General features: G+C 44.8%; 1 protein-coding gene across 2 annotated transcripts; it reads right to left on the minus strand.

Annotated features, from left to right (window-relative positions):
- Window positions 1-1,603: 1,603 nt before the first annotated feature.
- On the minus strand, window positions 1,604-23,681 carry SMIM38 (small integral membrane protein 38). Of its 2 annotated transcripts, none has more exons than XM_044271132.1 (5): window positions 23,570-23,681; window positions 16,931-16,987; window positions 3,049-3,151; window positions 2,701-2,806; window positions 1,604-2,095 (listed from the first exon to the last, which is right to left on the minus strand). In XM_044271132.1, the coding sequence occupies exon 5, from the start codon at window positions 1,933-1,935 to the stop codon at window positions 1,786-1,788; it is 150 nt and encodes a 49-aa protein (XP_044127067.1). In that variant the 5' UTR covers window positions 1,936-2,095; window positions 2,701-2,806; window positions 3,049-3,151; window positions 16,931-16,987; window positions 23,570-23,681; the 3' UTR covers window positions 1,604-1,785. The 2 variants fall into 2 exon arrangements, with proteins under 2 accessions (XP_044127067.1, XP_044127066.1); XM_044271131.1 differs by having other exon boundaries at window positions 23,466-23,582.
- Between the last annotated feature and the right edge of the window lie 553 nt (window positions 23,682-24,234).

The following is a 24,234-nucleotide window of genomic DNA, read 5'->3' on the forward strand; positions in this document are numbered from 1 at the left end:
TCCCTGTGAAATGAAACCTCTACATTTGAAAACATTTAGAGAATTGCTTAAAGGAGATGGTCCTGTAAAAAATTGAGCAAATTGATCTAAATACTTTTGCAAGTGCATGTAGTTAAATTTTTTGAAAAGTTGCTAAGTTATTCAATAAAATGTAGCTGTAGGGCGCCACCTGCTGGTTCTTTTCTTTATTTCTCTGTCCACCTCGGTAACATTGCCGAGGTGGTCGCACATGCTCAGTTCCATCCTTCAACTACCACCAGCTGTATCTCCTCCTGGAGGGTATGAAAGTTACAGGGAGACAGCTGTAGCAGAAATGACATGCCCTAGTGTGATAGGGAGAAAGCTACAGCCTAAAGGACACACCCACTGAGCTGTTAAAGGGAGAGAACTGCAGCAAAAAGGACAGAGCCCATGAGAAAAGACACTACTATGGTCCTTTTACCTGCTATGGCCACTAATTGTTTCCTTCAGCTCCCCCAAATGCAAGTTCTCTATACACAATAGGTCCTTAAAGGGGTTTCCGGGAATACATTATTTCTAACAGTTGCCGACAGCCTGCCTCCAGTGACCATGCCTACACTGGGGAGGAAGAAAACAAACCCTGGACCAGAAGATAGAGATGCGGGAGCCAGTGCGGAGGACCAGAGAGGAGGGAGCAGGTAAGTATGATCCTTTCAGTATGGCAACTTGTAGAAATAATGTATTCCTAGGCAACCCCTTTAACCACAGGAAAACAAAACAATTCTTTGTGGGTTGCTATATTGGGCGCACACAAGTTTCTATAGGCAGTGCAATAGGGTGTGTTTTATGGAAGCTGCAATGAATGGAAGATTTCAGTAAAAAAAAAAAAGTACAGACTGATACAGTCCTCACGAAGAGAGAACGCCCAATCTCATCCCCCATTGAGCATAGAGTGACAGGGGAGCTGGATACAGAGCTTAATTTGTGTGTATGGTATTGTTATCCTGTCTTACCTAGGCCTCCAGCAGTACAAAACAGAGCTGTCATTCAAACCCCTGCAATCTATTGTTAGAGGTGACTCTGCTCATTCTGTCCCATTCTACACAGCAAAGCTGAAAAATAAGCTGCAGAAAACAGTAAATGTCAATATATTGTGTGGTTTTAGTGCCAGTTTAATCTGGAATATTTTAAGATGTTTATATTACACAGTCGCATAAGGCTCATATCATAAATTCACGTAAAATATATTATAGACATAAAATAGCCTAATTTAAGCTACAAGAGAGAGCTGTTATTCAATCCCCTGCAATCTATTGTAAATGAGGTGACTGCTCATTCTGTCCCAGTCTACACAGCAAAGCTGACAAATAAGCTGCAGAAAACAGTAAATGTCAGTGTATTGTGTGTTTTTAGTGGCCACTATGTAATCTGGAATATTTTAAGATGTTTATATGTCACAGTCACATAAGGCTCATGTCATAAATTCACATAAAATATATTATAGACATAAAATAGCCTAATTTAAGCTACAAGAGAGAGCTGCCATTCAATCCTGTGCAATCTATTGTGAATGGGGTGACTCTGCTCATTCTGTCCCATTCTACACAGCAAAGCTGACAAATGAGCTGCAGAAAACAGTAAATTTCAGTGTATTGTGTGTTTTTAATGGCCAGTGTGTAATCTGGAATATTTTAAGATGTTTATATTTCACAGTCACATAAGGCTCATATCATAAACTAATAATAAACTTTAAAAAATCTGCTTAAAACAAAAACCTTTGTTAAATATGTCATGTTCTGATGATACATTCCTTTTCACCAACATTTAAAAGTCTTTCTTTGGTCTAGTTGGGAACCTTTTAGAGAGTTTATAGTCTATGTATTTGCTCAGACACGACCATAATATGAACCTTGACAGGATAATTATAACAAGCAAAAACATCAGGATCCACGATTCAATTTTCAAACCCTCCATGCTAAGTTATTGGGACCGGGTTCTCCGTTTTTAGCCAGTCTGTATCATCCACCAGTGCTGACTTCAATAAGTATCGGGTGCAGGTCTTGGTTTCTCAGACACGGTCTTTGGTTCCCTGTTGCATCAGTTTTCGATCTGTCCTTCTCAATTCATGAAAGATCTATCAAAAGATCACATTGATTATATGTAAATCGATCAGTGGTCAGAGGCATACTTTGAAGCTCCACTGCATTATGGGCCTCCACTTTGGTGCCAGACAGGTTTTACCACCCAGGACAGTAGAGCCCCACCTCCTCATACTATTTAGCTGCTTGCTTGTCACCCAAAAGCAACAGGGAAGGAATCACCAAAGGAGTGCTACATCTCCCCAAGGGCCTTATAGAAGTTCTATGGGTTCTCCCTATAGTATATATACGCCCTTGATCTGTCCCCTACTTCTTGGTAGTCTACCAAATGTATCTTAAGAAGAAGTACTGGAGAGATGGGAGAGCTTAAGAAAACTATAGGCTCAGACTACACTGGGTGTGTTTGTAGTCTGTAGCAATGGGGACACATAGGTTTGCGTGTGAGCTGTAGAAACAAACATATCCATTCACTAGGGCACTACAATTGTTCGCTAACTTGATAGTATCCAGATATAAAAAAAATCATGCATCACCATGAGACTTTATTTGTACGTCAAGGCGAAGATACAGAAAAAAGGAACCTGGATTGGTTATAGATAGAAATGGAAATGATTTCACATTCCAAGACATTATTACTTACGTTTACAGCACAGTTGGTTGCTTCAGAGTCCCACTTAAGTAAATACTTTTGGCTTGGCTAATGGAGAATTAGAAAATTCAGATGTCAACCAAAGGAACTGTATGTCCTGCAGAACAAAAGAGATACACAATGGAACATTTCTAGAGCACTCGTAGATACGTCAGTGGTCATGATGTTCTTTAGAAGACCACCAGCGTTTGAAGGACACTTTATGCCAGAAACGTTCCATCAGACCGTTAAAGATCTGTTGTTTTGATCATTATCGGTAGTCAACATGGTCTTCTTAACATATGACTTCTAGAAGAAGTCATATGAACTGTTAATTGGAAGAAAATCAGTATGACTTACGTGGTGGAAGCTCGTCCTACTGACTGCTTGTTCTTCATTTAGCTTCAGGTGTAAGTCACGAAACTAACGCATTTCTCGGCTTTATGCAAACTCCCATGGTGCACTGTAAAATGATTAGGGCACACAAAAGTCAACACATAGGCTGTAAGAAAGTAGCTGATATCTTGTGTCACCTTGAGACCTTCTTAGTACCTCAAGGTGAGACTGTTTGATAGCACCAAGGAAATTACGACTAAACTTGAATGGACTGGAAGCAATTGGAAATGGTATTTTGCATGATAGGTTTATGCTTTGTTTGCCTTTTTCTGCCAAATCCATTTAAGAAGGAGAAATAGCAGCCCTAGCTTCCCATAACAGACCAAACCTCCTGCAATACCCATTGCCACCCTCTACCTGGCACCAGATCCTTCTCCATTGTACTCCTTCTGTTAGCATCAAGTTGTGGTTCATTTGTTACCAGCCCGCTCAGGAGCTCCATCTAGCTAAATGCCACCTTCCACATCCTTGTTGGCATCTGACTCCAATAGTACACAAGTCTCCTTTCAATATGGCAGCCACTGCTTTTCCTTCAGTACTGTCTTCTTCAGGAGACAGCTTAATTCATAGTGACTCTCCCCTCCACCAGGTATGACACCCCATACAATAGAGCAGCAATATGAATCTGTAACATGGCCATAAGTGCATGAGTCTTAAGACTGACAGCCAGCAGCTTGGGGACACAGTTTTGGAAATGGAAGCCACATACACCTTTTTTTCCACACAGGTCTTTGACCTCAAAACTGAACCCTATACTCATGATCTTTACTTCAAAGCATCTATAGATTTTGTCAGGCTACAAAATAGAAATAGGCGTAACAATGAGAGTTTGACGCTCCTCTGAAGTAATCAATCATGAAGGACAATGAACATGTTCAAGTTGGATGAGCTATGGAGAAGAACATTTCATGCTCACAGAGAGATATACTTTTCAGTCATCCACCAAAGTAGATTTTCATATGGATTTTATTATGTTGACATTTATTTCAGGTTTCTTAGGTTTGGCAATCCAGTTTGCACCATTGGTAGTGGCTTCAAAACCAGCATCAAATCTGAGGACTTTGAAGGTATGGCTCTTGTTGTGGTAGGGTGGTTTCACCTGCTTCCTAACTTGCCCAGCTAAGGAACTATGGTAAAGGTTTTGTTGATGTCCAATATTTACTACAATATGGTCAGTTGACTTCATGAGTAGAGTTGAGCGAACACCTGGATGTTCGGGTTCGAGAAGTTCGGCCGAACATCCCGGAAATGTTCGGGTTCGGGATCCGAACCCGATCCGAACTTCGTCCCGAACCCGAACCCCATTGAAGTCAATGGGGACCCGAACTTTTCGGCACTAAAAAGGCTGTAAAACAGCCCAGGAAAGAGCTAGAGGGCTGCAAAAGGCAGCAACATGTAGGTAAATCCCCTGCAAACAAATGTGGATAGGGAAATGAATTAAAATAAAAATTAAATAAATAAAAATTAACCAAAATCAATTGGAGAGAGGTTCCATAGCAGAGAATCTGGCTTCCCGTCACCCACCACTGGAACAGTCCATTCTCAGATATTTAGGCCCCGGCACCCAGGCAGAGGAGAGAGGTCCCGTAACAGAGAATCTGTCTTCATGTCAGCAGAGAATCAGTCTGCATGTCATAGCAGAGAATGAGGCTTCACGTCAGCCACCACTGCAACAGTGCATTGGCATATATTTAGGCCCAGCACCCAGGCAGAGGAGGGAGGTCCCGTAACAGAGAATCTGTCTTCATGTCAGCAGAGAATTAGTCTGCATGTCATAGCAGAGAATGAGGCTTCACGTCAGCCACCACTGCAACAGTCCATTGGCATATATTTAGGCCCAGCACCCAGGCAGAGGAGGGAGGTCCCGTAACAGAGAATCTGTCTTCATGTCAGCAGAGAATTAGTCTGCATGTCATAGCAGAGAATGAGGCTTCACGTCAGCCACCACTGCAACAGTCCATTGGCATATATTTAGGCCCAGCACCCAGGCAGAGGAGGGAGGTCCCGTAACAGAGAATCTGTCTTCATGTCAGCAGAGAATTAGTCTGCATGTCATAGCAGAGAATGAGGCTTCACGTCAGCCACCACTGCAACAGTCCATTGGCATATATTTAGGCCCAGCACCCAGGCAGAGGAGGGAGGTCCCGTAACAGAGAATCTGGCTTCATGTCAGCAGAGAATCAGTCTTCATATCATAGCAGAGAATCAGGCTTCACGTCACCCACCACTGTAAGAGTCAATTTTCATAAATTTAGGCCCAGAACCCAGGCAGAGGAGAAAGGTCCCGTAACAGACAATCTGGCTTCATGTCAGCAGAGAATCAGTCTTCATATCATAGCAGAGAATCAGGCTTCACGTCACCCACCACTGTAAGAGTCAATTTTCATAAATTTAGGCCCAGAACCCAGGCAGAGGAGAAAGGTCCCGTAACAGACAATCTGGCTTCATGTCAGCAGAGAATCAGTCTTCATATCATAGCAGAGAATCAGGCTTCACGTCACCCACCACTGTAAGAGTCAATTTTCATAAATTTAGGCCCAGAACCCAGGCAGAGGAGAAAGGTCCCGTAACAGACAATCTGGCTTCATGTCAGCAGAGAATCAGTCTTCATATCATAGCAGAGAATCAGGCTTCACGTCACCCACCACTGCAACAGTCCATTGGCATATATTTAGGCCTAGCACACAGGCAGAGCAGAGAGGTCCCGTAACAGACAATCTGGCTTCATGACAGCAGAGAATCAGTCTGCATGTCATAGCAGAGAATCAGGCTTCACGTCAGCCACCACTGCAACAGTCCATTGTCATAAATTTAGGCCCAGCACCCAGGCAGAGGAGAGAGGTCCCGTAACAGAGGATCTGGCTTCATGTCAGCAGAGAATCAGTCTGCATGTCATAGCAGAGAATCAGGCTTCACGTCAGCCACCACTGCAACAGTCCATTGTCATAAATTTAGGCCCAGCACCCAGGCAGAGGAGAGAGGTCCCGTAACAGACAATCTGGCTTCATGTCAGCAGAGAATTAGTCTGCATGTCATAGCAGAGAATCAGGCTTCATGTCAGCCACCACTGCAACAGTCCATTGGCATATATTTAGGCCTAGCACCCAGGCAGAGGAGAGAGGTCCCGTAACAGACAATCTGGCTTCATGTCAGCAGAGAATTAGTCTGCATGTCATAGCAGAGAATCAGGCTTCATGTCAGCCACCACTGCAACAGTCCATTGGCATATATTTAGGCCTAGCACACAGGCAGAGGAGAGGTTCATTCAACTTTGGGTAGCATCGCAATATAATGGTAAAATGAAAATAAAAATAGGATTGAATGAGGAAGTGCCCTGGAGTCCAATAATATATGGTTATGGGGAGGTAGTTAATGTCTAATCTGGACAAGGGACGGACAGGTCCTGTGGGATCCATGCCTGGTTCATTTTTATGAACGTCAGCTTGTCCACATTGGCTGTAGACAGGCGGCTGCGTTTGTCTGTAATGACGCCCCCTGCCGTGCTGAATACACGTTCAGACAAAACGCTGGCTGCCGGGCAGGCCAGCACCTCCAAGGCATAAAAGGCTAGCTCTGGCCACGTGGACAATTTAGAGACCCAGAAGTTGAATGGGGCCGAACCATCAGTCAGTACGTGGAGGGGTGTGCACACGTACTGTTCCACCATGTTAGTGAAATGTTGCCTCCTGCTAACACGTTGCGTATCAGGTGGTGGTGCAGTTAGCTGTGGCGTGTTGACAAAAGTTTTCCACATCTCTGCCATGCTAACCCTGCCCTCAGAGGAGCTGGCCGTGACACAGCTGCCTTGGCGACCTCTTGCTCCTCCTCTGCCTTGGCCTTGGGCTTCCACTTGTTCCCCTGTGACATTTGGGAATGCTCTCAGTAGCGCGTCTACCAACGTGCGCTTGTACTCGCGCATCTTCCTATCACGCTCCAGTGCAGGAAGTAAGGTGGGCACATTGTCTTTGTAGCGTGGATCCAGCAGGGTGGCAACCCAGTAGTCCGCACAGGTTAAAATGTGGGCAACTCTGCTGTCGTTGCGCAGGCACTGCAGCATGTAGTCGCTCATGTGTGCCAGGCTGCCCAGGGGTAAGGACAAGCTGTCCTCTGTGGGAGGCGTATCGTCATCGTCCTGCCTTTCCCCCCAGCCACGCACCAGTGATGGACCCGAGCTGCGTTGGGTGCCACCCCGCTGTGACCATGCTTCATCCTCATCCTCCTCCACCTCCTCCTCATCCTCGTCCTCCTCGTCCTCCAGTAGTGGGCCCTGGCTGGCCACATTTGTACCTGGCCTCTGCTGTTGCAAAAAACCTCCCTCTGAGTCACTTCGAAGAGACTGGCCTGAAAGTGCTAAAAATGACCCCTCTTCCTCATCCTCCTCCTCCTCCTCCTGGGCCACCTCCTGTTCCATCATCGCCCTAAGTGTTTTCTCAAGGAGACATAGAAGTGGTATTGTAACGCTGATAACGGTGTCATCGCCACTGGCCATGTTGGTGGAGTACTCGAAACAGCGCAACAGGGCACACAGGTCTCGCATGGAGGCCCAGTCATTGGTGGTGAAGTGGTGCTGTTCTGTAGTGCGACTGACCCGTGCGTGCTGCAGCTGAAACTCCACTATGGCCTGCTGCTGCTCGCACAGTCTGTCCAGCATGTGCAAGGTGGAGTTCCACCTGGTGGGCACGTCGCATATGAGGCGGTGAGCGGGAAGGCCGAAGTTACGCTGTAGCGCAGACAGGCGAGCAGCGGCAGGATGTGAACGCCGGAAGCGCGAACAGACGGCCCGCACTTTATGCAGCAGCTCTGACATGTCGGGGTAGTTGTGAATGAACTTCTGCACCACCAAATTCAGCACATGCGCCAAGCAAGGGATGTGCGTCAAACCGGCTAGTCCCAGAGCTGCAACGAGATTTCGCCCATTATCACACACCACCAGGCCGGGCTTGAGGCTCACCGGCAGCAACCACTCGTCGGTCTGTTGTTCAATACCCCGCCACAACTCCTGTGCGGTGTGGGGCCTGTCCCCCAAACATATGAGTTTCAGAATGGCCTGCTGACGTTTACCCCGGGCTGTGCTGAAGTTGGTGGTGAAGGTGTGTGGCTGACTGGATGAGCAGGTGGAAGAAGAGGAGGAGGAAGCCGAGAAGGAGGAGGTGGCAACAGGAGGCAAAGAATGTTGCCCTGCGATCCTTGGCGGCGGCAGGACGTGCGCCAAACAGCTCTCCGCCTGGGGCCCAGCTGCCACTACATTTACCCAGTGTGCAGTTAGGGAGATATAGCGTCCCTGGCCGTGCTTACTGGTCCACGTATCTGTGGTTAGGTGGACCTTGCTACAGATGGCGTTGCGCAGTGCACACTTGATTTTATCGGATACTTGGTTGTGCAGGGAAGGCACGGCTCTCTTGGAGAAGTAGTGCCGGCTGGGAACAACATACTGTGGGACAGCAAGCGACATGAGCTGTTTGAAGCTGTCTGTGTCCACCAGCCTAAATGACAGCATTTCATAGGCCAGTAGTTTAGAAATGCTGGCATTCAGGGCCAGGGATCGAGGGTGGCTAGGTGGGAATTTACGCTTTCTATCAAATGTTTGTGAGATGGAGAGCTGAACGCTGGCGTGTGACATGGTTGAGACGCTTGGTGACGGAGGTGGTGGTGGTGGTGTTGGTGGTACATCCCCTGTTTGCTGGGCGGCAGGTGCCAACGTTCCTCCAGAGGCGGAGGAAGAGGCCGAGGCGGCAGCAGCAGAAGAGGTAGCAGGGGGAGCCTGAGTGACTTCCTTGGTTTTAAGGTGTTTACTCCACTGCAGTTCATGCTTTGCATGCAGGTGCCTGGTCATGCAGGTTGTGCTCAGGTTCAGAACGTTAATGCCTCGCTTCAGGCTCTGATGGCACAGCGTGCAAACCACTCGGGTCTTGTCGTCAGCACATTGTTTGAAGAAGTGCCATGCCAGGGAACTCCTTGAAGCTGCCTTTGGGGTGCTCGGTCCCAGATGGCGGCGGTCAGTAGCAGGCGGAGTCTCTTGGCGGCGGGTGTTCTGCTTTTGCCCACTGCTCCCTCTTTTGCTACGCTGTTGGCTCGGTCTCACCACTGCCTCTTCCTCCGAACTGTGAAAGTCAGTGGCACGACCTTCATTCCATGTGGGGTCTAGGACCTCATCGTCCCCTGCATCGTCTTCCACCCAGTCTTGATCCCTGACCTCCTGTTCAGTCTGCACACTGCAGAAAGACGCAGCAGTTGGCACCTGTGTTTCGTCATCATCAGAGACATGCTGAGGTGGTATTCCCATGTCCTCATCATCAGGAAACATAAGTGGTTGTGCGTCAGTGCATTCTATGTCTTTCACCGCTGGGGAAGGGCTAGGTGGATGCCCTTGGGAAACCCTGCCAGCGGAGTCTTCAAACAGCATAAGAGACTGCTGCATAACTTGAGGCTGAGACAGTTTCCCTGGTATGCATGGGGGTGATGTGACAGACTGATGGGGTTGGTTTTCAGGCGCCATCTGTGCGCTTTCTGCAGAAGACTGGGTGGGAGATAATGTGAACGTGCTGGATCCACTGTCGGCCACCCAATTGACTAATGCCTGTACCTGCTCAGGCCTTACCATCCTTAGAACGGCATTGGGCCCCACCATATATCGCTGTAAATTCTGGCGGCTACTGGGACCTGAGGTAGTTGGTACACTAGGACGTGTGGATGTGGCAGAACGGCCACGTCCTCTCCCAGCACCAGAGGGTCCACTAACACCACCACGACCATGTCCACGTCCGCGTCCCTTACTAGATGTTTTTCTCATTGTTATGGTTCACCACAACAACAAATATATTATTTGGCCCAATGTATTGTATTCAAATTCAGCGGGATATAAATTTGAGGCCTAGTATTTAGGCGCTGGGTGACCGGTATGGATTTAGTGACAGAATTAGACTTGGAAATGCACAGAAGCGTGTGTGTGAAGTTATTCTGAATGACCCAATGTGCACCTTGAATATTATATACCCTTTTTGGGATAGATTTCAAATAGCTCTGATATAGCAGGAACCACTAAATTATGAAATTGCTAAATTGGGAATTGTACTTCAACCCAGAACAAAAAATGTGCTTTGACGGGCACTAAATAACTTTCCCAGCTACAACAGGACAACGGTAACGAGAGATTTAGAGGGATTTAAATTTGAGGCCTAGTATTTAGGCGCTGGGTGACAGGTATGGATTTAGTGACAGAATTAGACTTGGAAATACACAGTAGCGGGTGTGTGTGAAGTTATTCTGAATGACCCTATGTGCACCTTCAATATTATATACCCTTTTATGGATAGATTTCAAATAGCTCTGATATAGCAGAAACCACTAAATTATGAAATTGCTAAATTGGGAATTGTACTTCAACCCAGAACAAAAAATGTGCTTTGACGGACACTAAATATCTTGCCCAGCAACAACAGTACAGCGGTGGGTAACGAGAGATTTAGAGGGAATTAAATTTGAGGCCTAGTATTTAGGCGCTGGGTCACCGGTATGGATTTAGTGACAGAATTAGACTTGGAAATACACAGTAGCGGGTGTGTGTGAAGTTATTCTGAATGACCCTATGTGCACCTTCAATATTATATACCCTTTTATGGATAGATTTCAAATAGCTCTGATATAGCAGAAACCACTAAATTATGAAATTGCTAAATTGGGAATTGTACTTCAACCCAGAACAAAAAATGTGCTTTGACGGACACTAAATATCTTGCCCAGCAACAACAGTACAGCGGTGGGTAACGAGAGATTTAGAGGGATTTAAATTTGAGGCCTAGTATTTAGGCGCTGGGTGACAGGTATGGGTTTAGTGACAGAATTAGACTTGGAAATACACAGTAGCGGGTGTGTGTGAAGTTATTCTGAATGACCCTATGTGCACCTTCAATATTATATACCCTTTTAGGGATAGATTTCAAATAGCTCTGATATAGCAGAAACCACTAAATTATGAAATTGCTAAATTGAGAATTGTACTTCAACCCAGAACAAAAAATGTGCTTTGACGGACACTAAATATCTTGCCCAGCAACAACAGTACAGCGGTGGGTAACGAGAGATTTAGAGGGAATTAAATTTGAGGCCTAGTATTTAGGCGCTGGGTCACCGGTATGGATTTAGTGACAGAATTAGACTTGGAAATACACAGTAGCGGGTGTGTGTGAAGTTATTCTGAATGACCCTATGTGCACCTTCAATATTATATACCCTTTTAGGGATAGATTTCAAATAGCTCTGATATAGCAGAAACCACTAAATTATGAAATTGCTAAATTGGGAATTGTACTTCAACCCAGAACAAAAAATGTGCTTTGACGGACACTAAATATCTTGCCCAGCAACAACAGTACAGCGGTGGGTAACGAGAGATTTAGAGGGATTTAAATTTGAGGCCTAGTATTTAGGCGCTGGGTGACAGGTATGGGTTTAGTGACAGAATTAGACTTGGAAATACACAGTAGCGGGTGTGTGTGAAGTTATTCTGAATGACCCTATGTGCACCTTCAATATTATATACCCTTTTATGGATAGATTTCAAATAGCTCTGATATAGCAGAAACCACTAAATTATGAAATTGCTAAATTGGGAATTGTACTTCAACCCAGAACAAAAAATGTGCTTTGACGGACACTAAATATCTTGCCCAGCAACAACAGTACAGCGGTGGGTAACGAGAGATTTAGAGGGAATTAAATTTGAGGCCTAGTATTTAGGCGCTGGGTCACCGGTATGGATTTAGTGACAGAATTAGACTTGGAAATGCACAGAAGCGTGTGTGTGAAGTTATTCTGAATGACCCTATGTGCACCTTCAATATTATATACCCTTTTAGGGATAGATTTCAAATAGCTCTGATATAGCAGAAACCACTAAATTATGAAATTGCTAAATTGGGAATTGTACTTCAACCCAGAACAAAAAATGTGCTTTGACGGACACTAAATATCTTGCCCAGCAACAACAGTACAGCGGTGGGTAACGAGAGATTTAGAGGGATTTAAATTTGAGGCCTAGTATTTAGGCGCTGGGTCACCGGTATGGATTTAGTGACAGAATTAGACTTGGAAATACACAGTAGCGGGTGTGTGTGAAGTTATTCTGAATGACCCTATGTGCACCTTCAATATTATATACCCTTTTAGGGATAGATTTCAAATAGCTCTGATATAGCAGAAACCACTAAATTATGAAATTGCTAAATTGGGAATTGTACTTCAACCCAGAACAAAAAATGTGCTTTGACGGACACTAAATATCTTGCCCAGCAACAACAGTACAGCGGTGGGTAACGAGAGATTTAGAGGGATTTAAATTTGAGGCCTAGTATTTAGGCGCTGGGTGACAGGTATGGGTTTAGTGACAGAATTAGACTTGGAAATACACAGTAGCGGGTGTGTGTGAAGTTATTCTGAATGACCCAATGTGCACCTTCAATATTATATACCCTTTTTGGGATAGATTTCAAATAGCTCTGATATAGCAGGAACCACTAAATTATGAAATTGCTAAATTGGGAATTGTATTTCAACCCAGAACAAGAAATGTGCTTGAACGGACACTAAATAACTCGCCCAGCTACAGCACTAGGGACAGATTTAGCTGGATATAAATTTGAGGCCTAGTATTTAGGCGCTGGGTGACCGGTATGGATTTAGTGACAGAATTAGACTGGGATATGGCCAAAAAATAAACAGACTATTGCTGGTTAAATGCACTTGGTGTGACAGCTTCACCCTGATGTAGGCTTTAGCCAAAAAACAACCACACCATTGAGGGTTAAATGCACTTGGTGACAGGCGCAGCTTGCCCCTGATTTTGTATATGGCCAAAAAATGAACAGACTATTGCTGGTTAAATGCACTTGGTGTGACAGCTTCACCCTGATGTAGGCTTTAGCCAAAAAACAACCACACCATTGAGGGTTAAATGCACTTGGTGACAGGCGCAGCTTGCCCCTGATGTAGTATATGGCCAAAAAATAAACAGACTATTGCTGGTTAAATGCACTTGGTGTGACAGCTTCACCCTGATGTAGGCTTTAGCCAAAAAACAACCACACCATTGAGGCTTAAATGCACTTGGTGACAGGCGCAGCTTGCCCCTGATTTTGTATATGGCCAAAAAATGAACAGACTATTGCTGGTTAAATGCACTTGGTGTGACAGCTTCACCCTGATGTAGGCTTTAGCCAAAAAACAACCACACCATTGAGGGTTAAATGCACTTGGTCGCAGCTTGTGCTGGCGCACCACAAGACACAAAATGGCCGCCGATCACCCCAGAAAAATGAGACTGACAAACGGTCTGTGCAGCCTAAAAACAGTGAGCAATTGAGGATCAGCAGCTCAATGATCCACAGCTGCAGATCGATCAGTTAATCAAGTCCTTTGGAGGAGTTAATCACTGCCTAATCTCGCCCTACTGTCGCAGCCGCAACCTCTCCCTACGCTAATCAGAGCAGAGTGACGGGCGGCGCTATGTGACTCCAGCTTAAATAGAGGCTGGGTCACATGGTGCTCTGGCCAATCACAGCCATGCCAATAGTAGGCATGGCTGTGATGGCCTCTTGGGGCAAGTAGTATGACGCTTGTTGATTGGCTGCTTTGCAGCCTTTCAAAAAGCGCCAAGAAAGCGTCACAAAAGCGCGAAGAAAGCGACGAACACCGAACCCGAACCCGGACTTTTACGAAAATGTCCGGGTTCGGGTCCGTGTCACGGACACCCCAAAATTCGGTACGAACCCGAACTATACAGTTCGAGTTCGCTCATCCCTATTCATGAGCCATCATGCAAGTTGGATTCCTCATTCGGATGTTGCAATAGACCGATCTTACCTCAGTTGGGGTGTTCTTGAAGCTTTTAGGTCTTGGTGGCCACTTGCTGGTAGTCCCATAGAGGTAGTCTCTGGTAGTCCCATAGAGATGAATGGAGTGGCCGCACGCATGCTAGACCAACGCTTCAGATATATGGGCAGATAGATATTTAACCCCCCCATTCCCCCATTGTTCTTGTGATTGGTGGGGCTCCGGTGGGCCCAAGCTCTGACAATAATGGATCCCTAATAAAACATGCCCCTTAAGGTCCTATATACACTGAGGGTGGGCCCTCAGAATAATTTCCTCTGGTGGACCCCAAGGACTTTAGTCCGATGCAGGGCACTATCTTCTGTGTGACTAAGGGTTAGTTCACATCACGTTTTTTCTATCAGTTTAACATATACTTTGGAAAAAAGGATATAAAAGCGCAGCATAAACCCAATTTTCTGGAGAGTCTGGTAAAAAACGTATATGTTAACTTATATATTTTTTTACAATGGAACTCTATGGTATGGCTATCTGTATGTATGTATTCGTTAAACGGATGGCAAAAAGTGTGATGTGAACCCGCCCTAAGAGGCTGCCCTATGTAACCAGTGGTAGACTAAGGATAGAGGCAGACCATGTACCTGCTATGGGTCCTGGTGGGTGCAGAAAGGAACTGCTTCTCCTAGGTAGGTAGGTTCACTGCACTTCTCATCAGCAGCCGCTAGGGGGAGCTCAGTGTAAAATAAATTATCTATAATATCAATGTTGACTGTATACATTCCTATGCACTGAGCTCCCCCTAGTGGCGGCTGCAGGCAGACAGTTTTATAATATAGTATAGGAAAGGAAGGAGCAAACATAGATCTGTATGGGGAGACTTATCAATGTATTGACGCTAGTTGTCCGTTGTTATAGTGTTCAGAATGAGCACTACATTCCCGAAGCACCACATTTCTGTGACTTTTTTATTTCTTAAAAATGTCTTCCACCTAACCTAAAAAGAAAAAGGTAAATTCATCAAAATCCAGGGATCGTCCTTTATGTTCAGAGTATTTGATGCATGCAAACTGGGAAAACTGGTAGGGGGGAGCATATTAAAGGGGTTGCGCTAAGTTTATAAGTTATTCCCTATCTACAGGATATGGGAAAACTAGTTGCTCATTGGAGAACCAACCCCCTTTGATCCCAAGAACGGGGTTCCCTTTCTCCCATTCTAGACATTCATTGTCAATCGGAGCACCGAAGTGTACCGCGCTCGGCTATTTTCGGCACTTCTATAGAGAATGAGTGGAGTAGTGGCAATGCACATGCATGACCTGCCTCTACATCAGAACTGGGGAAAATATCAACTAGTTGTCCCCTATCCCGTGGATAGGGAAAACATATAAACTTGGCTTTCACTTTTGCTATGGGGCCCTATGAGATCTGTGTGCGTCCCCGTATGGGCCCCACCTAGTGAACATCCGTCCAATGGAAGGGGCCCAAACTCCGATCTCTCCTATTATAACGTTTCCAATTTCTGATGAAGTTCCAAAAGTTACAATGTTTCCAAATGACCATATCCCTCCGGCTCTGACAAGTGTCTGTAGGACATCACTTTTCTCAATCCCCTTTCCCCGTCTAATTTATGTTACTTTGTATCTGCGAGGCTCGAAAGGAGGAAAAAGAAAGCCAAGAATGCACTTTCAGCATGAAAATACCGGGCTCTATCGGATTGTTATATTTAACAACTGTTCTCTCATTGTCACCATTGCATTTGTATTAAAATAATCAAATCAGCTTTATCTGCTGGGATGTAAAAGGAGCCTATGCGGGGGACCCCATGCGTGCGATCATTTTTAACGTTCACAGTTGCTTTTTAAGCCATTAGTCCTGCTATTCTTGTAGGCTCAGTGTGCCCCCAACACACAGGCCTTGTAAAGTTTTACTGCCAGTGAATAGACTGGAATCCGGGCGTCATTAGTGATGAGAAATGAGGGATACATGGCTGTTCAGGGGGAATTTCACAGACGATTGATCACAGGCTGCTCCAGTGGCTTCTAACACCAGCTGCAAGGCTCGTGCGGCCCAGCGAGACAAAGGCACAAAGCTCGCAGCTAAGAAAATGTTGACAGCTTGTTGGTTGTGGCAGAGACTAACTGTGTGAGGCTTGGCACAAAAGCGAGATCTGAGACGGCCAGCAGCTTGCGGAGGGGCATTATGAAGCGTGGAGCTAAAAAAAAAAAATTAGCTTTTTTTTTTTTTTTAAATCAAAATCACTTAAAAAAGATTTACAAAAACTTGACAGTTGTTCTTCGAGGGTAAATTTTTTATTTTTTTTATGTAGTTATCTCTGTTTCTGGAAAAGTTGGGGAACATGTCAAATAGGTCCCATGGAGGCGGTGACCAGGCTTCAATCTAACCTACCAGTGGGCGAAACACGGTGGCAATTCAGATGAGTGTCCGTCTATGTTATGCGTGGATGGGCCTGAACAACCACTGATGCCTGGTCATGTAATGATCACACAGACAGAAGTCTGCTAACTGGATTGTAAGGCTATGTTCACACGTGTCAGATTTGCAAATACAAGATGGATTTTACTACAAGATCCATGGTGAAGAGGCAGCCATATTGGAGACTCACTTCCTTTCTATGTTGACTGTATAGACCAGGGATGCTCAACCTGCGGTACTCCAGCTGTTGTAAGACTACAACTTCCATCATGCCCTGCTGTAGGCTGATAGGTTTAGCGTTATCTAGGGCATGCTAGGAGTTGTAGTTTTGTAACAGCTGGAGGGTCGCAGGTAGGGCATCCCTGGTATAGACAGTGCAGCAGGAGGTGAGCGCTTTATGGCAGATGAAATTAAGGCAAATCAACTGATACAATATTACATTCTCAGGAAGTCATGTAGTACCCCCACCTTCCCCCCAAAAGACCAGGGGTGCAGCCTACAGAGGGTTATCTGTGTCCATAGTCTGTAGTATCACTATCCTGCCTTACGTCCAGCAGAACAACAGAGCTGTCATTAAATCCCCTACCTTATAATGATGAGATGACTCTGCTGACTGTGTCCCAGTCTATACAGCAAAGCTGAGCTGCAGAAAACAAGAAATAGCAGTCTATTGGTATTGCTCTAGTAGCCAGTGTGAAAAAAAGGCAATATTTCAGTATGTTTATATGGATAGTTACATCCGGGGCAGCAGGAGGCGTTGAGGAATTAACTGATTTTATGAAAATGTATGAAAATAATTCTCCTGTTATATTCTATAGCAAATCAGAGCAATCAGCAAAACAGATTTGCTGCCCCTACAAATGATTGAGAATGATGATTTCTTTATGAAGATGATAAGGATTATGTAAATGACGCTGTTGATGATTATGATAATGTTTAATGATCGTTCATGATGATGATAATGATTAATGGTAATTGATGATGTTGACGTTAATGTTAATGATGCTGGTGATGATTGATGCTGATGTAACTGTTGATGATGCTAATGATGCTAATGATTAATTATAATTGATGATGATGGCGACTGATGATACTATATTGATCATGAGGATTGATGATTAATGTGCTGATGATGATAACCATTAATGGTCATTGATATTGATATTAATTGACGATGCTGATGTTACTGATCATGATAATGGATGATAAAGCTGTTCCTGATAGTTACATAGTTAATACGGTTGAAAAAAGACACAAGTCCATCAAGTCCAACCAAGGGATAGGTGGGAACGCTGATTGATGCTGATGTTACTGATTCGTGATAAATGATGATGTTGATGATGATAATTGATGATTTTGAAGTTGATGCTCACAATTGGTGATTAACGATAATGATGATTTCTTGTTTAACTTAATGATCAAGTGTTTCTCTTCATCCACGCTCTGACTAATGATTGATGATGAGGATGATTGATGTTGATGATCATATTGATTGATGACGATGATAATGATGCTTAATGATAAGGATGATGAAGATTGATGATGATTATCGATCATGGTGATTAGTGTTGAGCGAAGCAAATCATTCAAAGCGGAATTCAGTCCAACTTTTCGGAAAACTTTGATTCACAGCAGATCCGAATTTCCTTGCACTTCATGGTAACATCAGTTTTTCCGAAGATGGCGGTTGCACGTGTTACAAAGTGAAAGTAAGAAGCCTGGGAGCGTGAGATCACCCATAATGCCGTGCAGCCAGCCAATCCGCAGATAGCCAGCCCCTGTGATGTCACAGCCCTATAAAACCCTCATCCCGAGCGGTCTCCGCCATTGTCCTGTGAGCCGAGCATAGGGAGAGACGTGGCAAGCGCTCGTGCAGTATGGACAGTGTTGCTGAAAATGATTAATAAAAGTATATTGGAGAGGGAGAGCGCCGGGAGACTATGCTGCATCAGTCTTATTTATTCCTACATCAGCTGTAAACCAAGAGATGTAATTCAATACCAATAAGATGGACGCCTTTATTATTCCGGTGCCAGCGTGCCAACCAATACCACCCAGTCTGCGCCCCTTAGCGATGGCCATCCTCGTCTTTTGCTGGCTTTACTTCTTCTAAGGGTCCATTCACAGGTGCGTAAGTCATTTGTGGATTCGCAAATTGCAGATCCGCAAAACACGGACACCTGCAATGTGCGATCCACAATTTACGGACCGCACATCAAAGACACTATAATAGAAAATGCCTTTTCTGGTCCGCAATTGCGGACAAGAATAGGACATGTTCTATTTATTTTTTTCAAGAACGGATTTGCGGATCCCCAAAAAACGGATGCGGATCCCGGAAATGCGGATTCGCATCCGTTCCAGCCCCATTGAAAGTGAATGGGTCCGCAAATTGTGGAACGAATGCAGACCCAAATTATGGACTTGTGAATGGACCCTAAGGCTACTTTCACACTAGCGTTGTTGGATTCCGGCAGGCAGTTCTGTTGCCATAAACTGCCTGCCGCATCCGTGTGCAAACAGAGATAATTTGTTTCCGGATCTGGATGCGATGACAAATGCATTGAAATACCGGATCCGTCTCTCCGGTGTCATCCGGAAAAACGGATCCGGTATTAATTTTTTTCTACATTTTTAAAGGTCTGCGCATGCACAGACCGGAAAATCGGATCCGTCAATGCTGCAATTTTCTGAACACTTGGTACCGGATCCGGCATTAATACATTTCAATGGAAATTAATGCCGGATCCGGCATTCCGGCAAGTGTTCCGGAATTTTGGCTGGAGAAAATACCGCAGCATGCTGCGGTATTTTCTCCGGCCAAGTACCGTAAAAAGGACGGAACGGAAGACATCCTGATGCATACTGAACGGATTGCTCTCCATTCAGAATGCATTAGGACAAAACGGAAGCGTTTTTTTCCGGTATTGAGACCGACCCTATGACGGAACTCAATACCAGAAAACTTTAACCCTAGTGTGAAAGGACCCTAAATCATCCTTCAATGCCATCCATGTTCTAGAAAAGTCATCTAGATGCAGAGAGAGGAGGAGCTGGATGTTCCTGATGACTTATTCTCATTGATATTAGATGATGTGGAAAAGGAGGAAAAGCAGATGGCAGAAGAAGGGCCCCCACCTGTGGGGCCGGAGAGCGCTGGGGTTGGAGAAGTGGGTATGCCAGAGCTGATTAATATCCTGTGTTCACTGTCAGATAATCTGCATGAGATTGCAGGAAGGAACAGCGATAATAAGCCTACTGTCCCCCACCTTACCAGCCAAACCAGCAACAGGCCCTGTTTAAAGGTGCCGCGCGGCCATTAACAATGAGGAAGGACTAGACAGTGCGGTCTTCATTATTACATGAAAGGCAGCTGCGGGCTAATTGGCGGCTGGGTTCTTCAGCACAGCATGGCCGCAACTTGACCGCAGCACAGCAGATTCGTGTGGCCGTACCCTAAGGCCGAGTGGCCTGGGTATACCCGATTTATAGCGATTCGTGACAAATTAATTCAGAACAAATTGAATACCTCGACCAAACTTCAGAAAAGTTGCCGAATCGAATTTTTCTAAACATATCCACCATGCTGATTCTGACCATGTGTCTTCTTGCAGTCATATTACGTAACTACGATTGATGATGATTATTGAGATGATAACAGAAGCTTTTCTGAGATTTTTATATTGATAGATCATCAATATTAGATTGGCGCATGTCCGACTCCTGACACCCCTGCTGATCAGCTGTTTGAAGAGACCGCGGTGCCATCGGTCGCACGGCCTAGGGACAGCTCAAGTGGGACCAAGCACAGCCGCTATCCAATGGACAAGGTAAGCCGCGAGGAGGCCACGGCGCTCACCAAAGCCTCCTCAAAGAGCTGACCATCAGACCCTCACCAGTCTAAGGAGAGGTCACCAATATTAAACACCCAGAGAACACCGTTAATCATCATCTCGGGTTGCTCTTGGTGGATGCATGTCTTTTTTAATTATTATGATTTATGATAATTTTATGTAGGTATAAATTAGGATAATCTATAATAACATCAGTGATAACTGACTGATTGACATGTATGTCCCGTCCATTCTCTGCTCCCCGCCTGCTCAGTCTCATGCCCAGATCTCTACACAAAGCCGAGCGCCCAGCCGCCCAAAGACCTCGCCAATTAGAGGCTAGAATGGCACACGTCGAAGGAAACAAAAAGCTTGTCATCGCATACATTATACTTGGCACAGACATGACCGTGTCCCTTCACCTCCCCGCTATTAGGCTTTGGTATCGATGCCAACAGTAAAATGCCGGGTGGCATGTCCCAATTAAAGAGCTGCCAGTGCCCATCAGTCAATGCCCGCCACAGTCCATGTCCTGGAATCCAGCCTCAATCTATAGCCTCCAACCAGACGGAGACCATGTGAAAACTATGGGGCATTTGATTTCAGAACAGGTAGCTGCAATGTTGCAAGAATTTTTGTTTTTCTATTGTTTCAGTGCATCTGAAAAAAAAAAAAACATATAAAGCAACTTAAAAAGTCTTGGTTACAAAAAAAGACACCTCAATATCGTTCTGTGTACGCAGCTCCCATGCAGACCTGTGTGTCAGAACTAATCAGATTGCAGGATTGAAGCCGCTCAGCATTTATGTGATTGTCTTCTTCACCTCCTTCGGCTGGGAAGAGTGAACCAGGTGAGAAGCTGCTCTTACAAATCCACTGCGCTTGTTTCCACAGAGTAGGCTCCCCCTAGTGGTTCAGAGTGCGTTCATAATCTTAGAAGGTAGTGAATTTTCAGTTGCTCCCAGGAACTTGTGCCCAAATAAAGCAGAATGTAAGTCAGAATAAGTAATGTATGTGCACAGCGATGATACCAGCAGAATAGTGAGTGCAGCTCTGGAGTATAATACAGGATGTAATTGAGGATCAGTAAAGGATAAGTAATGTATGTACACAGTGACTCCTCCAGCAGAATAGTGAGTGCAGCTCTGGAGTATAATACAGGATGTAACTCAGGATCAGTACAGGATAAGTAATGTATGTACACAGTGACTGCACCAGCAGAATAGTGAGTGCAGCTCTGGAATATAATACAGGATGTAACTCAGGATCAGTACAGGATAAGTAATGTATGTACACAATGATTGCACCAGCAGAATAGTGAGTGCAGCTCTGGAGCATAATACAGGATGTAACGGAGGATCAGTACAGGATAAGTAATGTAATGTATGTACACAGTGACTCCACCAGCAGAATAGTGAGTGCAGCTCTGGAGTATAATACAGGATGTAACTCAGGATCAGTACAGGATAAGTAATGTAATGTATGTACACAGTGACTGCACCAGCAGAATAGTGAGTGCAGCTCTGGAGCATAATACAGGATGTAACGGAGGATCAGTACAGGATAAGTAATGTAATGTATGTACACAGTGACTGCACCAGCAGAATAGTGAGTGCAGCTCTGGAGTATAATACAGGATGTAACTCAGGATCAGTACAGGATAAGTAATGTAATGTATGTACACAGTGACTGCACCAGCAGAATAGTGAGTGCAGCTCTGGGGTATAATACAGGATGTAACTGAGGATCAGTACGGGATAAGTAATGTATGTACACAGTGACTGCACCAGCAGAATAGTGAGTGCAGCTCTGGAGTATAATAGAGGATGTAACTCAGGATCAGTACAGGATAAGTAATGTATGTATACAGTGACTCCTCCAGCAGAATAGTGAGTGCAGCTCTGGAGTATAATACAGGATGTAACTCAGGATCAGTACAGGATAAGTAATGTATGTACACAGTGACTGCACCAGCAGAATAGTGAGTGCAGCTCTGGAATATAATACAGGATGTAACTCAGGATCAGTACAGGATAAGTAATGTATGTACACAATGATTGCACCAGCAGAATAGTGAGTGCAGCTCTGGAGCATAATACAGGATGTAACGGAGGATCAGTACAGGATAAGTAATGTAATGTATGTACACAGTGACTCCACCAGCAGAATAGTGAGTGCAGCTCTGGAGTATAATACAGGATGTAACTCAGGATCAGTACAGGATAAGTAATGTAATGTATGTACACAGTGACTGCACCAGCAGAATAGTGAGTGCAGCTCTGGAGCATAATACAGGATGTAACGGAGGATCAGTACAGGATAAGTAATGTAATGTATGTACACAGTGACTGCACCAGCAGAATAGTGAGTGCAGCTCTGGAGTATAATACAGGATGTAACTCAGGATCAGTACAGGATAAGTAATGTAATGTATGTACACAGTGACTGCACCAGCAGAATAGTGAGTGCAGCTCTGGGGTATAATACAGGATGTAACTGAGGATCAGTACGGGATAAGTAATGTATGTACACAGTGACTGCACCAGCAGAATAGTGAGTGCAGCTCTGGAGTATAATAGAGGATGTAACTCAGGATCAGTACAGGATAAGTAATGTATGTATACAGTGACTGCACCAGCAGAATAGTGAGTGCAGCTCTGGAGTATAATACAGGATGTAACTCAGGGTCAGTACAGGATAAGTAATGTATGTACACAGTGACTGCACCAGCAGAATAGTGAGTGCAGCTCTGGAGTATAATAGAGGATGTAACTCAGGATCAGTACAGGATAAGTAATGTATGTATACAGTGACTGCACCAGCAGAATAGTGAGTGCAGCTCTGGAGTATAATACAGGATGTAACTCAGGATCAGTACAGGATAAGTAATGTATGTACACAGTGACTCCACCAGCAGAATAGTGAGTGCAGCTCTGGAGTAATACATGATGTAACTCAGGATGAGTTAGCACAGTAGTGATGCAATGTACAGTATCTAGAAAGTGAGAGCTTTTATACAGATTGGTATTCTAGGTATTCTTTGACATCTGCTCAATAACTGAATATGCACCATGATGCTTAGGAGGAAAGACATTTTTACCTTCGGGGCTATAACGAAATAGTTCAGCCCTTGGCAAAATCTGCAAATTCTCGCACTGAGTGAATAAAAGGGTCAAGGTGAAAAAAAATAGTTGAACACTCCTATGTGAAAAATGCCCGTTTCCCCATTCACAGAACAGCTGAGCTCGTCACTTTACACAATTCTATCTGGTATTTGCACAGGATTACCATTTACTGCAGGTCTCCCATGAGACACCCGGGCTCCTGCCAGGCTCAAGGTGCAGCATTCGGAGGGACACCTCCCGGTCCTGTAAGTCAGCTGGTCTCCTTACCTGATAACCATCAGTAGGAGGGAGCTGGCAAGGAGTGAAGGCTTTTTCTTCTTTTTTCCAGTAGCATACCTTGAAATGCTGAGCCGGGAGAGATCAATGTGAATGCGTTTTTTGGCAAAGGACAAGGATATTGTCTCAGCCCTGTGGGAAAATGTTTAATGCTCAAACATTTCCTTAAAATGAGATCACAAAGAAACATTATAGGTCATGGAGTAGAAGCTTCCATGTTGGGCTGGGGCTTCATGTCGAGTTGATTATCCCTCCAGCTGACATTAAAAACCTATTGGTTCCCATGTTATTTAGTGTCTGGCTACAAACATCCATTATAACGAAATAAGGTACATGCACACGAACGTTGTCAGTTTCCGTGTCCGTTTTTTTTTGCAGATAGGATGCGGACCCATTAATTTCAATGGGTCCGCAAAAAATGCTCACAGTCCGTTTTAGGCATTGATACAACGGATCCGCAAAAAAAAAAAAAAAAAGCACAGAGGGCATATGGATGTCATCCGTTTTTTTTTTGCAGATCCACAATTTGCGGACCGCAAAACACATATGGTCATGTGCATGTAGCCTAAGGGTCCATTCACACTTCTGTGTGTGTTTTGCGGATCCGCAAAACACGGACAGCGGCAATGTGCGTTCCGCATTTTGCAAACCGCACA

This window comes from Bufo gargarizans, chromosome 10, assembly GCF_014858855.1.
Source record: "Bufo gargarizans isolate SCDJY-AF-19 chromosome 10, ASM1485885v1, whole genome shotgun sequence".
NCBI lineage: Eukaryota > Metazoa > Chordata > Amphibia > Anura > Bufonidae > Bufo > Bufo gargarizans.